The sequence below is a fragment of the Pinus tabuliformis genome, chromosome 3_2, assembly GCF_031772625.1.
Source record: "Pinus tabuliformis cultivar Carrire ecotype Pingquan chromosome 3_2, CPIR1, whole genome shotgun sequence".
NCBI classification, from domain to species: Eukaryota; Viridiplantae; Streptophyta; class Pinopsida; order Pinales; family Pinaceae; genus Pinus; species Pinus tabuliformis.
In genome coordinates this window covers 406,117,151-406,133,248 of record NC_142302.1, presented here as the reverse complement: position 1 = coordinate 406,133,248, position 16,098 = coordinate 406,117,151, and the positions used below count along the sequence as shown (strand labels likewise).

At 31.8% G+C, this 16,098-nt stretch overlaps 1 protein-coding gene across 1 annotated transcript; it reads right to left on the bottom strand.

The window, feature by feature from the left end:
• Positions 1-646: 646 nt before the first annotated feature.
• On the bottom strand, positions 647-5,327 carry LOC149181101 (uncharacterized). Its single transcript, XM_089416444.1, has 2 exons — positions 1,954-5,327; positions 647-1,770 (listed from the first exon to the last, which is right to left on the bottom strand). The coding sequence occupies exons 1-2, from the start codon at positions 4,538-4,540 to the stop codon at positions 1,358-1,360; spliced, it is 3,000 nt and encodes a 999-aa protein (XP_089272570.1). The 5' UTR covers positions 4,541-5,327; the 3' UTR covers positions 647-1,357.
• Positions 5,328-16,098: the final 10,771 nt, after the last annotated feature.

Sequence of the window (16,098 nt, the reverse complement as noted above, 5' to 3'; positions counted from 1 at the left end):
CTTACATAGAATTGTATGTTCAAAGAAGCAATAATTCAACCTAGTGAAATATGGAATGAAAAATATCACTAAATAAATTATCACAAACAACAATCATAAATTATTTCTGCTCTTTCAATCATTCAAATAAGTAGCACCCATCCAAGATATGGAAAGAAACTATGACCAACCATGTTTCAATTTAACTGAATAGAAAAGGAATCAACTTTGTGAAGTAGGACCAATATCAGTGTTTTGCAAAAACGTACAAGTAACGATTTTCTGTAGGCACAATTAACTCTATTTACTATTGGCATGAAAAAAATTCAAATACCATTTGAAGAAAACTCGAATGTATTCTTAGTCCAAGTCACTTAGTTATCATGTATTCCTCTATGGCATCATGTCATCCAGTAAAAACATTTCTTCTTAATGCAAGAAGACTAAAAGAGTTCTATGGTCACAACAAGTTTTAGGCATCTGTGTGGTCCAAAGGAGGGAAAAAAGAAAGTTCCCAGGAGAAGATAGTAAAAAAATGCAAATGGAAAGGGCATACAAGGGTGTCATTGAAGTTGAAATGCTCTGGAAATGAGTCATGGAAAAACAAGAAACATGCCCCGCTAATTCCATAAGTAATAAGCCACAATGCTATTTTCCAGAGGAACACTTCAAAGCTCAATATCAACTTTTTATTAATATACAAGATCTTTGTCCAGCCAAGTCAACCTTAATATCATAGCTGGTTCAAGAACCTTGGTGTTGATCTTGACAAGATATGATAGGGTGAGCAACTGCTAGCTCCTCTATCCTTGGTGCATTCTATTATTAACATAGACAAATGTAAAAGCCTTAGGACCTATTATTTTGAAATGAATAAAACATCATAAACCTTGATCAGAAAGATGATTAAAAAACTATGAAAAATAGGACAAACTTACTGAAGATATTTTTATATATGGACAATATTGACTTTATCTTTCCTTTCAGGCCTTAGAGATACTTAAAGTACGGTGAATGGCTAAAGCTGCAGGGTGAGGTATTGATAAAAGCAGCAAAATACAACACCACTATGGTGTTGAAGATTGATGTCAAAAACAACAGAGACATGGTAAATTTTTTAATAGCCTGTAATATTCTTCAGATAGAGGGAATCTTCTTGCTCAATCTGCAAATGATTCTTTGAACCCAGCTGAACAGCTCCATCACAGATCTGTCAAACCGTTTTTGGCAAATATACTTCATTTGCCTTCTTCCTGGCTTTGAATCAATTACTTCTGCCAACAATTACACCTTCGGCAAGCACAATCTTTTCTCGATCTAAATTGGTCAGGAAGATGAGACAACGCTCCATGGAAAATAGTATCTGCAATTAATTTCCTCAATATTTACCCCGATATTTTGCTTTCACAGGAGGGTCAACAGCAATGTTTGTGTCCTGTGGATCATCCCCAGTCTGGATTGACCTGAAATTGATAATGCATGGATCAGCATCCAGCAACATCTGTACAACTTCTCTCATTGTTGGCCGCAGTGCCGGTAGTTTGTAAGTACAATACAATGCTATTTTCAGGACTTTGATCATTTCTTCCTGAAACGACTTGCAAATATTTGAGTCGAGAACTTCAAAAGCATCTTTCTGGGAACATATCTTGTGTGAAATCCAGTATACAATATCTTTGTTCTCACCAAAACCTGGTTCAATTGATTGCTTGCCAGTAACAAGCTCCAACAATACCACACCAAAACTATAAACATCACTCTTTTCTGTAATGTTCAAAGAGTATGCACATTCTGCATAGAAAAACTGGATGTAATTACTTAACCATTTACAACAAATATATACATGGAAGTATAAATGGATTTTGAAAAAGGCTAGAATCTATAACTGCAAAATCTATGAAAACCTTGAGCAAGTACTGTCATTTCGATGGCAAAGGTGCAAACTAGGGGAGCACAGTACTAAGTTCAACATACCAGGAGCAATGTAGCCATGGGTGCCTGCAAAAGCTACGGCTGAATCACTTCCTCCAGAAGCTTGAAGATTTTTGGCAATCCCAAAATCGGCAATCTTTGCCTCATAAAATTTATCCAGCAAAATATTGGTAGATTTTACATCTCTGTGAACAATTGCAGGCAAGCAGTCATGATGAAGATAGGCTAATCCATGAGCTGCTCCCAATGCAATCTTGTACCGTGTTGGCCAATCCAGCTCCATACCACTTCTCTTTAGCGTCTTCTCTTCATTATTTCCATGCAAAGCATCAAATAAGTTTCCATTTGGCATGTATTCATATACCAGTAGATTTGAATTACCATTTGACAAATGACAATAAAGCTTCACTATATTTTTATGCCGAATTGTTCCCAAAATATCCACTTCTGCCTTTATCAATCTATCTAATCCATTTTGCTTATTGCTGTTGATGTTCATTGTCCATATTCGCTTTACTGCTACAGTTTCATTGTTCTGCAAAGTGACACAATACACCTTTCCCGATCCACCCCTTCCGATGATATTCTCTTCATCTAATAAAGCTTCATGAACATCTTCTGCAGAGAAGCTTAAATTATGAAAAGGTGTAAGGGTCCAGGAAGAGTTATCCTTTTCATTCATCAAGTTAAGTTGATTTTGACGATATCTTCGCTGAAAATGTATCAGTCCAAGCACAAGTAATAACAATGCTGTGCCAACAATGAGACCGGAGATAGTTCCCATTTGCCTGCTTTCTTTCCCACGATGAGAATCGGAACAAGCCTTCAGTATATTGTTATTATCATAATTATCATTTCCAGAGCTGTTAGCACAGAGCCCTGGATTTCCTGAAAAGCTTTGTCTGTTTACTTCGTTAATGAGTGAATCTGGAACAGGCCCACTTAACTCATTCTTGGAAAGATCAAGCAAACTGAGCTTTAGTGCACCAAGACTGCTTGGAATTGAACCAGATAGTTTGTTGTTTGAAAGATTTAAGGAGTTCAGATCAGCAATAGATCCCAGTGACTTTGGAATTGACCCTTGCAAATTATTTTCTGCAAGATTTACAACAACCAAAGAAGTACAGGAACCAACCTCTTCTGGTATGGATCCCTCAAACATGTTGTTCTGCAAAAGAAGATCAGTCAACTCACTCAAGTCGCCAATTTCCTTTGGTATTGGACCAGTAAATTGATTATTATTTGCTTCAAGTTTGACCAATAGCTTTGCCATGCCAATCTCTGGTACCAGAATCCCGGACAATTGATTATTCTGAATATAAAACTCTGATAATTCCTTCACATTTTCGATCTCTGGATCAATTCCACCAACAAAATTATTGAAGCTTAAATCAATAACGTTAACATTTGGCAGTCCCCAAATTCCTTTGGGCACCCGACCACTCAAACTGTTGTTTTTAACTCTAAAGCGAACCAAAGTTTTGCAATCTCCATAAGTTTCAGGCAGCTCTCCTGTAAAAAAGTTATCCAGAACCAGAAAGTACTGCAGATTTCCTCCTCTGCACATATCCTTTGGTAGCGGGCCACTGAACTGATTCTCAGAAACATCGAGCAAGTTAAACTTGGATAGACTGCCAAGCTTCTGTGGTAGTTGGCCTGTGAAATTGTTCCGATACAGTGACAAACCTACAAGATACGGGAATTCCCCAAAACCTTCGGGAATTGGACCTGACAGTTGGTTCATGTAGAGCTCAAAGGAAACGATGTTTCTTAAATTGCCAACCTCCTCTGGAATATTTCCGCTAAGCATGTTATTTGATGCATCAAAATATTGCAGAAATGTAAGATTACCCAGCTCTCGAGGTATATTTCCACTAAGTTTGTTATTGTAGAGCTCCAGTTGGTAGAGCTTACTGAGTTTGGAAATTTCCCTTGGAATAGATCCATGGAGGTTATTGGTAGAGAGATCCAGCAGGCCCAGATCTGTAAAATTTAAAATGAAACTCGGAATTTCTCCTTCCAAATTGCAGGAAGCCAGGTAAAGCAGATTGAGCATTTTCAGATTCATGAGCTCTTCAGGTATATTTCCTGGATTGAATGGGTTGTTTGCCAGGCTCAGAGAAGTCAACTCTGGTAGATTTCCCACAGAAGCAGGGAATGGACCAGTGAAGTTGTTAATTGACAAATCTAGAATTTGCAGGGATTTCAATGGAGAGAAGTCGGGTAAAGTACCGGACAAAGAATTGCTGGTAAGATTCAAGTATTCAAGCTTGCTGCAATTCATAAGGGTCGATGGCAGATTCCCTTCAAGGTGATTTACACCCAGTTGAAGTTTCTTCAAGTTGCTCAAACGGCATATATTGGACGGAAGAGGACCATAGAGAAATTTGGTTTCAAGTATGACTTGAGTGACCATACCTGTAGAATTGTCGCAGGTAATTCCATCCCAATTGCAAGGCGCATCAATGGAGTCTTCCCAGTTTTTCAAGTAATTCCGAGGATCTTTCAAGCTACTCTTCATCAGCTGTAAAATTTGAGCCTCTTGAGGAAGAGCTCGGGCTCTGTTCATCTGTAGCAGACCACATGAAAGAAAGAAGCATACACTCCAAAAAACAATCTTGTTCTCCATAGTTTCTTCTGTATCTCACAAGCCTATATTGCAAGTTCAGGCTATTGGGTATTTTGCCAGCATAGCTCTATTTATGGTCATGGTATACTCTATTCACAGATAAGTTCTTAAAAGTTATCCGCCCGTCATGGCTCTGCAGTAGAGTAAACCCAACAATCAACCCAGTTTCAATTGCAAAGCTGCTCACAATCACTCAGTTGATGCCCATTTGCTGCTGAGAAGCGACCTAAACAGCCAAAAATGAAACGCACTGCAAACATCCAAATTTGGAGTTTCGTTATAATGGAATATGCTCACCTACTCTACTATCTGCTAGCTACTTCCAGCTGTCTTTTGCTTCAAATATGGGGCTTTTCGAGCAGTTACAAAGGCAAGGCCTCCGTAGTGAGTGGACTTTCTTTTGAAATAGACTGCAAGGGGAAACTTTATCGTGATATCACATGATATGATACTGAAACCCACTCGTTCAGGGAGGCAGGGGGGTTAAAAATGGCAAGGAAAAAAGAGAGGAATCTTGCAGAGCTTCTGGATATGCTGACATATGCCTTGCAATCAATTGGCAATGCACCTCTTCTTCTGCGTACCTTCTGCTTGGATTTTATAATTTAGTTTCACCGCATGTTGAAAATTGTTGACCATTGCCGATTGTTAGTTGCAGGAAAGAACCAGGGACTCTGTCATGTCATTTAATTCGTCGAAAGGTATATGCCAGTATGGGATATCCTCTGTCCAGTACAGGACAGCAACTCAGACAGAAACCTCTCGGATTTTTATTTTTCTTATATTACCATTTGGGTAGGTTCATTTAATTGGAAGCTATTAAGGTAAAACAAAAAACCTAAAACGTATTTTGAAACGTAGAAACGTGACATAAAAGATTCCCTTTCATGAAATAAGAATACATATCTCCCAGAGCGAACGAACGAACTGGTTCCTTCCAGAGAGTTATTATTTTTTGTTTTCAATGGAAGAATTTTTATTTTATTGTGGGATGATGTTATAAAGTTTGTATAACATGTTTTATCTCCACTTAACTTTCATGGATAACCTTTTTATTTAATTTAATAGTGTAAATATTATATAAAATAATTAATTTATATTTTACAGTTTAATTAATTACGGTTATTATTGTGTGTTTTTTTTAAATTCAATTGCTATAAATTTGGTTAAGAGATTATGGATTTTTGTTTTTTTTTTTTAAATATATAAATCAATACTCAAATTATATTAAAAACACAAATTTATCATTTTTATAAATTTTTGTTAAATTATTAATAAAATCAAATTATTTAAATAAAAATAAAATAAAATACTTAATCAATTAAAAACAAAAAATTAGAAAATATATATATATAACTATTTTATTATTATATCAGTCTTGAGCATAGTATGACTCATTTGGTTTTGCTTTGACTATGTATTAGTTTGTTTTTTATTAATTTTTTTTTACTAATTGTCTATGGTTTAATATTGAGAATTTAATTTTCTATTATTTCCATTTTCAGTTTTTTCTCCCTATTTTCAATTTAGGATAACTATATATATATATAACACACACACATATAATAAACACATTTATTAAAGTATATATATGTTAATATAAATAATATTAGTTAATCATATTTCTTAATTTTTGGTGATAACATTTAGTAATACAATATTTTATTAATTGTTTCATCTTTGTGATGAAATATTTAGTTTAATTGAGCTATATTTAAACTAAATGACAAATACTAACTACTTGTTAAAAAAAAAAATCAAATCAATCTAAGACTTTGTTTAGGAACCATTTTATTTGCATTCCACTTCTCTACAACTCTCTTATTTCAATGTTTTTCAGACTTTGCATGGAAAGTCTTATTTGCTCGGTTACAAGTTAATGATGGTTTAGTGGGAGACATGTATAGTTATTAAATAAAACATTTAAATGTAATTTACAATTAATTAAAAAATATATTTAATTTTTTTATCGATGAATAAAGATATATTAATTTACGTTAAGATTAATAAAATAAATCTGAATGGTATATTAGAGTTGGGAAAGTTTTCAATATCCAAGCTAAAGCATAAGAGTTTTTGTTTTTTTTGTTTTTTGTTTTTAACTTAACTAATCAAATTATAAAAATACCTATTGTTGGAGATTTGAAAATTATAATAAGCTATATTTGGAAAGCTACTAGCCCTAAGGTCATGCTACTTAATTCAATTTTCCTCCGTATCAAGGTTCTTCTCAACTAGTTTTCATAATATCATTGTATTCACATTCTATAGCATAACAATTTTATGGTGTATGCAATGACAAGTAAGGAAATAAGCATGGCAAGGGGATCGTTGATAAGGCATGGGATTGTTGCTTATCAATGATCAAATGTCTTATCATCCCATCCCACGATCATGTCCTTGTTAAGAAAAGGAAATTTTGGTGAACAAATAGTCAATGCTGGTGTTGATATAGTTATTAACAATTGTATTGCGATGGAAGATGTCTCCTCCATCCATGTGCCCCCCATGCAAGGTGATAAAGGATTAGGCATCCCTCTATTACTAATAAGGACATGACTGCTCAAGATGGGCCGACATTGCAATACAAAGGAGGTGACAAGAGGAAATTTAAAGTGATAATGAATGAGATTGGATGGGAAGGCATAATTCCTCTATGTGAGTTGATCTTAATAATTTCAATTGCCCTTTAGCGTGAGAAAACCAATCTAATTCCATGAGAATCTATGATCAAGAAGCTTCAGGTGGCATATTTTTATCATGATCGATGGCGGTAATGGGAGTACTCAAGAAATAAAGAGAGCATCGAACGCTAGATCATCCTTTCCCTAGTATGATTGTGTTTAATAATGGTTTCTATATGTGGTTATGGGCGATATGCTCTCTACTTTAAATCACCTTGCCCTTGGTAGGAAGTTGGAATTTTCTAGGTTATGGTCGCCTGCATGGTTTATTGAGTCTTTGCTTGGTCAATTGAGCCCCTACATCTCCTCTATTGTCCTTATGGACTTTAGGCTTCCCAATGTTGGTGTTTCATATCTAAATTGGCACACCTTGGCCTCAGTTTGTTCTTTGGACCTCGTGAATTTTAGGCTTTGAAATTGGAAATTTGTTCTCTTTTTGTCCTTTTTAGTGCCCCTTCATTTGTCGCAAGCACATCAAATCTTATCTGGGATTTTTCCATCGATTCCTTTGAAATGTTTGGTTGGTGTTGAGCCACGAGGTCCTCTTCTTGTCATATGGAAGTTTTAAATGTTGGTTATTATTCCCACAAATTAGAGTCTAGGTTGTGAAAACAAGGCAAGTTGTACCCCTGCTTGAAATTCTATTTTGAAGTTATTGTTATAGGATTGGTCTCAGGGTGAATTGTCAATCTTTAGGTCCATCACTAGGAGTATGGCGCTAAAGGATTATGGGAATATTTTTCCCCTTGAGTGGGAAGATGACATTGAGTGACTATAACATGAGTTAATTCACCTACAACTCCATTACAAATAGGTAATTTCAACTTAGACTATAGCAATGGAACTTCTAATTAAGCATAGAGTCAAATTGCAAAAGAAAAAATCATGGACCTTCGTTTATGACTTAATGAACTTCAAATTTCTATTAGTCAACTTCAAGAGGAATGGTTTTATTTAGGAAATTTAACAAATTAAGTCACCTAAACGAGTCATATTAAAAATTTTCTCATGCATACAATTCTGCCCTCCTCATAAATAATTTATAGGTTATTCAAATGTATTAACATTTTGAGGGTTTTTTTTTATGACTATATGTATCTAGGCTAATGAGTCTTTTTATAGTTATAATTAGAAAATTCAAACTTTTATATTCAAATAGGCTCTACTTCATAGTTATCAGGTTGACAATCACTTTTTACTTTTTTTTGGGGGCTATAAAACCATGTTCCAAATCAAGATTTTTTAATACAAATATTCATATTCTCATAAAAAGAAGAAAACGATTAATAAAATAAATATTTAAATTACAATTTGAGAAATACTGAAATTGTAATGATATATATAGAGTAAATTTAAGATTATAACTGAATTAGGTAATGTGTATTTTATTGTTTGAATATAATATATTTTTTAATATAAAAATTTAATTATTAAAATTTATGAATGTTTATATTTAAATGTCGATTTTATAGAGCATTAAATTTAAATAATAATAATAATATTGGTTTAATTAAATATTTAAATGTTGATTCTATAGGAGCATTACATAATAATAATAATAAAAAGATAATGTTGGTTCAATTAAAAAGGTAATAAAAAATGTCTTTGAGGCTAGTTCAATTGGTGATCGAAGTAATGTGGAATATATGAAAACTAAGGTTCAAAACCCCTTCATTGTGACTTGAGAGATGTTGTCACAATGCTACATTAAAAGAAATAGAATAATAACTACATTGAATAATTAAAAAATGTTGATATTCTTTTTAAATATTGAGCTTAAATTTATTAATAACAAAAAATCTTTCAATATTGAACATAAATACTAATAACAAAAAATCTTTTAATATTGAACATAAAAATTAATAGCAATTTTTTTTTTTCAATTTGTGCTATAAACAAAATCCCCCTTCAATGTCCATAGTTATGCTCATAAGCATGTCTATCTTGGAATAAGGCTAGGGCTTTAATCTCCAAAATTTTAATTTAACTATCAATATTCATTAGGTAGATGGTAGGGATTTAGTCTCCATAGAATACCCAAGAATATTCTTAGTAATATACACAAATCAAAGCTTAAGATTTATTTTCAAAGTAGTTATGTCATTTTTGTTTTTTTAATTAAATTCATTAATTAAATTTTCATTTTTTGGGGGCATGTGGTATTGATAAGTCATTATATCGGCCCATCCTATTGTAACAAAGCCTATTTATAGATTAAGAATCTCCATGATAAAATTAAGATTAATTTTTATGATGAAGAATCTTGTTACATGTTTCTTCTTTTTAATATATATCTATATATGTTCAATTTATATATTAATTCCTTTTATTAATAATAATAGTAATAATAAATTTATAATCTAGTTACTTGTGTTTATTTTTATTTTTATTTTTTGTTTTAGCGAGTTGAGATCTATACTGAAGTAAGTGTTTTGATGCTTATTATGGATAGATGCTTATTGCCATTTATGAACCACCTAATTTATATGGGTGCACTAGTAAATAACATAATTACATCAAATTTATATAGAGAAATTAATTTATAGTAAAAAATTCTAATTTCTTCCATAACATAAGTGTTGCTTTCTACTATTTAGTACTCTTTTTAATAGTAATAATAATAAATTTAAAATTTAGTTACTTGTGTTTTTTTAGCCACTTGAGATCTATACTAAAGTAAGTGTTTTGATGCTTATTATGGATAGATGCCTATTGCCATTTACAAACCATCTAATTTATATGGCTACACTAGTAAATAACATAATTACATCAACTTTATATAGAGTAAGTATTTTATAGTAAAAATTTATAATTTCTTCCACAACATAAGTGTTGCTTTCTACTATTTAGTACTCAGGGAGATGTGTAATTCCTTCACCACTCAACATCGAGATTACACATAACATCTAAAATAATATTGAGATTACAACCCACTATGAAGGAAATGTGAAATTCATTCCATGATAACATAGAGTTGATGTGCCACATTTAAAAAAGAAATATTAATAAAAAAAGTCACTGTCAATTCTAAATAAAATATTTTATTTTTCATATTAATTCTATATCAACTTTTTATGTAAAAAGATTAATAAATTGAATGTAAAAAATTTCTTATATTTTTACTTTTGTATAACATTTCAATTTCTATATTAAGTAGCAAAATTTAGAGCAACTTTATATAGAGATAAGGAAATAAGATGTAAGAATAAATCTTATACTTCCACTTTTGCAGTATGATCTAGTGCCATTTCTCCATATTTCAATGTCTACTTTGAACGAAATATTTGAAAATCCCTCTTAACTAAATTTTTTTGTGTCGAATGCATACTTACATATATACATAGAAAGAGATTAAAAAATATATTTACATGTATAAAGAGAAAGAGATTAAAAAAATTATTTTAACATTCAAATAAATAAAATATTGCAATGCCCATAAAATAATTTTATATGGATTTGATGAGAGAAAAAATAATAAAGAGATATATTTCTCATTCTATTGATAAGTGGCCTCTGATTTAGGGTATGATGGAGATCCTATGGAGTTGACATGTAGTATTTTACAATAATATTAATAACAAAAAAAATCAATGTGCGTGCGTGTAAAGAGAGTTACGATTCCATAGATACATGCTTTCTAATTTCCAATATGAGAGTAAAACTCTAATTAAAGATATTTAAATGTAAACGATGTATATATTATTGAAGTAATTAAAACTAAAAATTTCTTATAGTTAAAACATTTTAATAGTGTGTTGTTCAAAATAAATAACATGTCAAATAAAAAGTTGACACACGGTATACATACATACATATAAATCTATCTTAAGCTCCAATGTATAAGTGTTGAGAAAGACCAAAACTCTCGCCGTTCAAACCTGATTTTGATCTCTCATATTGATTTTATTTTATTTTAAATTAAAATGAAATATATATTTGTAATTATAAAATTTATTTATTTATAATATTTTTTATAGAAACAAATATCATTCATATATATAATTTAAAATAATTTTAAAATTATATTATTTTTATAATATCAATAATCTAATAAAAATAAGTTGTAAATATTGATAAAATATTAATATTAAGTTTAGAAATTTTGTTTTTTTAATTTATATAAATAAATTAATTAAGAAATTTAATAATTTTATATTAATTTTTTTATGAATAAATTCAATAATCTATTTATTAAGTGAAAATTAGGATTTTTCTCTCTGATGACAAAAAAACAAATTTTTATTATACAATGTGAAAAGAGGAAAAAACCCAAGCAGAAAATAAGTTTTTATTATACGATGTGAAAAGGTGGTAAAAACCCAAGGAAATTTTTTTGAGAGGGTTATTATTTTTCCATACAATGTCAACGCTATTATGAGCTCTCGTTCAAGCAGATCCTAGAAGCTCAATTGAAGTAAACGTAAAATCATTAATTGTGAAAAAAAAACCTCCATGGTCCAAAATGAGAAGTGGGAGAAAAAAATGGCATTAAGAGTATATAAAAATGAGAAGTTGGAGGAAAAAATGGCATTAAGAGTATATAAAAATGGAAAACTATGATCATTGTAGTTTGCCACATTTCATTATCATTAAGTAGATGAAGTTGGAGAAAAAAATGGCATTAAGAGTACATAAAAGAAAGGAAAACTATGATCCTTATAGTTTGTCACATTTCATTATCATTCATTAGATGCAGTGGAGTACAAAATAGAAAGGAAAATGTCTCAAAACATACAGTGGGTGTTAGATATATATTGGTTTTATACTTGGGCAGTGTGATAAGGCAATTTATTTTTATATAAGGTTTGATTTTTTTTATAAGATTATAATATTTAATTATTTAAATTTTATTTTTAAATATAAAATAGCTTAATTTTATTTTTAATTAAAATATTTAAATAATATAAATTTAATCATCTAAAATTATGAGTTTCTTAAATTTTTAATTAAATATTAATAAAGTTTATGTATATATTTTTTTTAAAAGTCACCTTATTAAACTAGTACCTATTTGATTTTTTAAAAAAGTCACCTTATTAAACTCGTGCCTATTTTTCTTTTTATCAGATGTGAAGTAATTGAAATTGCGCAAAAATAATGATGTGTCCATTAATATTTTACTCGAATATATATTATTTTGATTTTTTAAATAGATATTTAAAATATGAATTTGACGGAAGGATAGGTCCTTCAGACATAATGTCAACCAAGATTTGTTTAGATGGAAGTGGGGCCAAACGTGTCTTGTTTAGTCAAATCTATCACCAAATCCTCCACCTTTTACACATTGTCAATTCAATTTGTCTGTTTTCCCATAAAATTTGATCCTGAATGCATGTTTCGTGCATTGCTGGCCACTGACATAGACAACTAGGCATGGATTTATTCACCTAAAAATTATTATTACTTTCTTTATAGTATTATGATTAGAATTGGTCAAAAATACTATTAAAAATTAGTATTTTTTTAATTTTAATATTTATTTTTTCTATAATTTAATATTTATTTTCTGGAAAAAATGTATATTTATTATCTTATCGAAATGTTTCAATTACATCTTCCAATTTTAATATTCCTTATAATGTTATGATTATAATTTGCAAAATACCAGTACCATGTAATATAAAAATATATAATCAATTTTAAAATACTAAGGTTTATACGTTTATATTGATACATGTTTTAAAAAAGGAAATTTATTGGTATTAATATTGCTTTTTTCTTAAGTCTATGATATTATTTTACAAATTATTAATTGGAATTTATATTTTTTTTTGAAGTTAGATGTTTTGTCTTATGTCAAATGAAGATTATATTAATTAATTTTTTTTGTTATTGATTTGTTTGAAGGGAAATTAAATTAGTAGAATCTTGAGGTGGTTAATATTTTTCTAACTAAAGTATCTTATGAATATAAACTTATAAAAATAAGGTGGTTGTGTTAGACTTTGACATACATCAATATGAGAAGACAAAAAAGATTACTATTGTTGCAAGCAAAACATCAGTGAGTCATAAAATTATTGGGCAAAATATCTAGACATCCACACTAGTTGGTCACTAGCCTCATCAGAGGAGAAGGAGATGTTGATTGATCTCCTTACTAGAATGGCGAGCTTGTGGTCACTACTGTCATTTTTGTCCTCCATCTGTGCCAATCTAATAGAATTCTCTTGTTGAGTTTTCCTTACTTCCCTATGTCATCTACAATATTCAAATGGAATTTAACCTTGTCCCAGGGTCATGCCATAATCGATTGTGTCACGCCTAACACTAATGGTGACTCAATTTCCACTTGTGGGCGGGGTGCGACACCAACCAACCTTTTCATTTTCTTACTACTATGGTTCATGGACTATGCCTATCACCAACACTTATATTATGTTTCGTTAAGTGTTCACTTCTTTTCATAAATGCAGTGGAAATACATTCATTCAAATTCAACTAACTTCATCAACAATTACTTCATAAACATGTACGATATTACAATAAAAAGTAATAGCAATAGTACCTCATGAAGGGAAGGGCAACTCCCAATTAAGTCTTCCGAATCACTTATAAAATCTTCTGTAAAGTTATTTTACACGTTTAAAATGTTTTACAACTATGGGGCAATATGCCCGACAGAAAGGGCTAACGGGCATGCTATAGGGCATTAAATGCCCGGCTACATGCACCCCCGTTAGCTATTTAACACGCGTGCGGCTTATTTTTTATTTATCCATCACCGCGCGTGTGTTAAATAGCTAACGGGAGCGCATGTAGTGGGGCATTTAATGCCCTATAACATGCCAGTTAGCTCTTTCCTATACCCGACAAACTAGTATGTGCAGCCTGTCGCGAAGGCCTGCCCGCTTTTTATGCATTGCTGGCCACTGACATAGACAATTAAGCATGCATTTATTCACCCAAAAATTAGTATAAGTAATACATACTTTCTTTATAGTATTATGATCAGAATTGATCAAAAATACTATTAAGAATTAGTATTCTTTTAATTTTAATATTTATTTTTTCTATAAGCTAATATTTATTTTCTAGAAAAAATGTATATTTATTATTTTATCGAAATGTTTCAATTACATCTTCCAATTTTAATATTCCTTATAATGTTATGATTATAATTTGCAAAATACCAGTACCATGTAATATAAACATATATAATCAATTTTAAAATACTAAGGATAAGGAAGCACGCTTTTTCTTATATCTCTCTATACGTTTATATTGATACATGTTTTAAAAAAGGAATTTTTTTTAGTATTAATATTGTTTTTTTCCTTACGTTTATGATATTATTTTACAAATTATTAATTTTTGGAATATATATATTTTTGAAGGTAGATGTTTTCTCTGAAGTCAAATGAAGATTACATTAACTAATTTTTTTTGTTATTGATTTGTTTGAAGGGAAATTAAATTAGTAGAATCTTGAGGTTGTTAATACTTCTTCTAATTAGAATGTTGATGGGACATGGGGAGCAAAGGAGTGACGACTGGTAAGAGTTAGGGTTTACAAAAATTAATCAAGTGTTGAACACTATGGAGGGGCGTAAAGGGGGGAGCTCAACTCCCTCCTACAGTCAGGCAGTCTCCAGCCGAGGCAAGAAACCGCTGGAGGTTGAAAAAGGTCTTTCAGGAGGAGGGAAATGGGACAACGACAACACACAGGAGTAGAATAATAGGAGGGAGGGAGATAGAAAAAAAGATAAAGAAGAAGAGGACAAGAAACAACAAGCAAAAAACAAAATACAAAATGGTCCATGTAAGCCTAAGACTGCTGTCACACCCAGAGTGGTGTTAAGTGATCCAGCACTGCAGGCACATAGGGATCACATGAGGACTTATGCTATCATTTGTAAATTCATGGGGTTATGGCCCACAGAGAAGGCACTACAGGCGTGGATTAAATATCACTGGAAACCTAAAGGGGATATAGACCTACATCTTGGGTCAAAGGGTTTCTTTACTGTAGTCTTTACTAACATTGAGGATAAAGACAAGGTGTTTGAAGGAGGGCCCTACTTCTATGCAACTGCAGGCCTCTATATGCGGCCTTGGATGATGAATTTTGTCTCGGAGTGTGAGACCTTCACTTCGGTCCCGGTTTGGGTACGACTCTACTCCTTACCACTAGATTACTGGCAACCAGAATCTTTATCAGCAATAGGAAATAAATTAGGGCGTTTTGTTAAAATATCTGAGGCAACGAGAAGGGGAAAGTACACCTCCTTTGCCTGTATATGTGTGGAGATGGATCTCTCTGGAGCTCTACCGAATGAGGTGATCCTGGAAGTTTTTGATGAAGAATGGGTGCAAACAGTGGATTATGAACATGTTCCTTTTAGATGTTGCAAATGCCATGAACATGGGCATCTATTCAGAGACTGCCCTCTCAACAATACAGAGAGCAGAAGTAAAGTTACAATAGGGAAAGAAACTGAAAGCTTTCATAAAGTGGGAAATAGAGGTAAAGGAGGGAAAAGGTTGCAAAAGAAATACCACACTGAGGAAAAACATGCAAATCAGAACAGGTACAAGATACTAGAAGAAGAGGAAGAGGTAACAAAGGCAGATCAGGCCACAGAGGACAACCCAGGGGAGAAGGAAAAGGAAGAAAACAGGGAGAAGATACAGGACAAAAACCAGCAAAATGAGACTATGTTGAGCAAGATGGAACTTGAAATGGACCAAGAAATGGCCCTGAGTGAGGTGGAAACGGAGGATCATGAACTGCAGGATATTCTCGAAAGAGAACATCTAGATCTGGAAAGATTCCTGAAACAGGGGAACACAGAAGGTATGGATTCATTACCTCAAGATGAGTTTAATAGAGTGCAACAACTGTTTCTGTGGAGAACTCAAGCTAAAGGG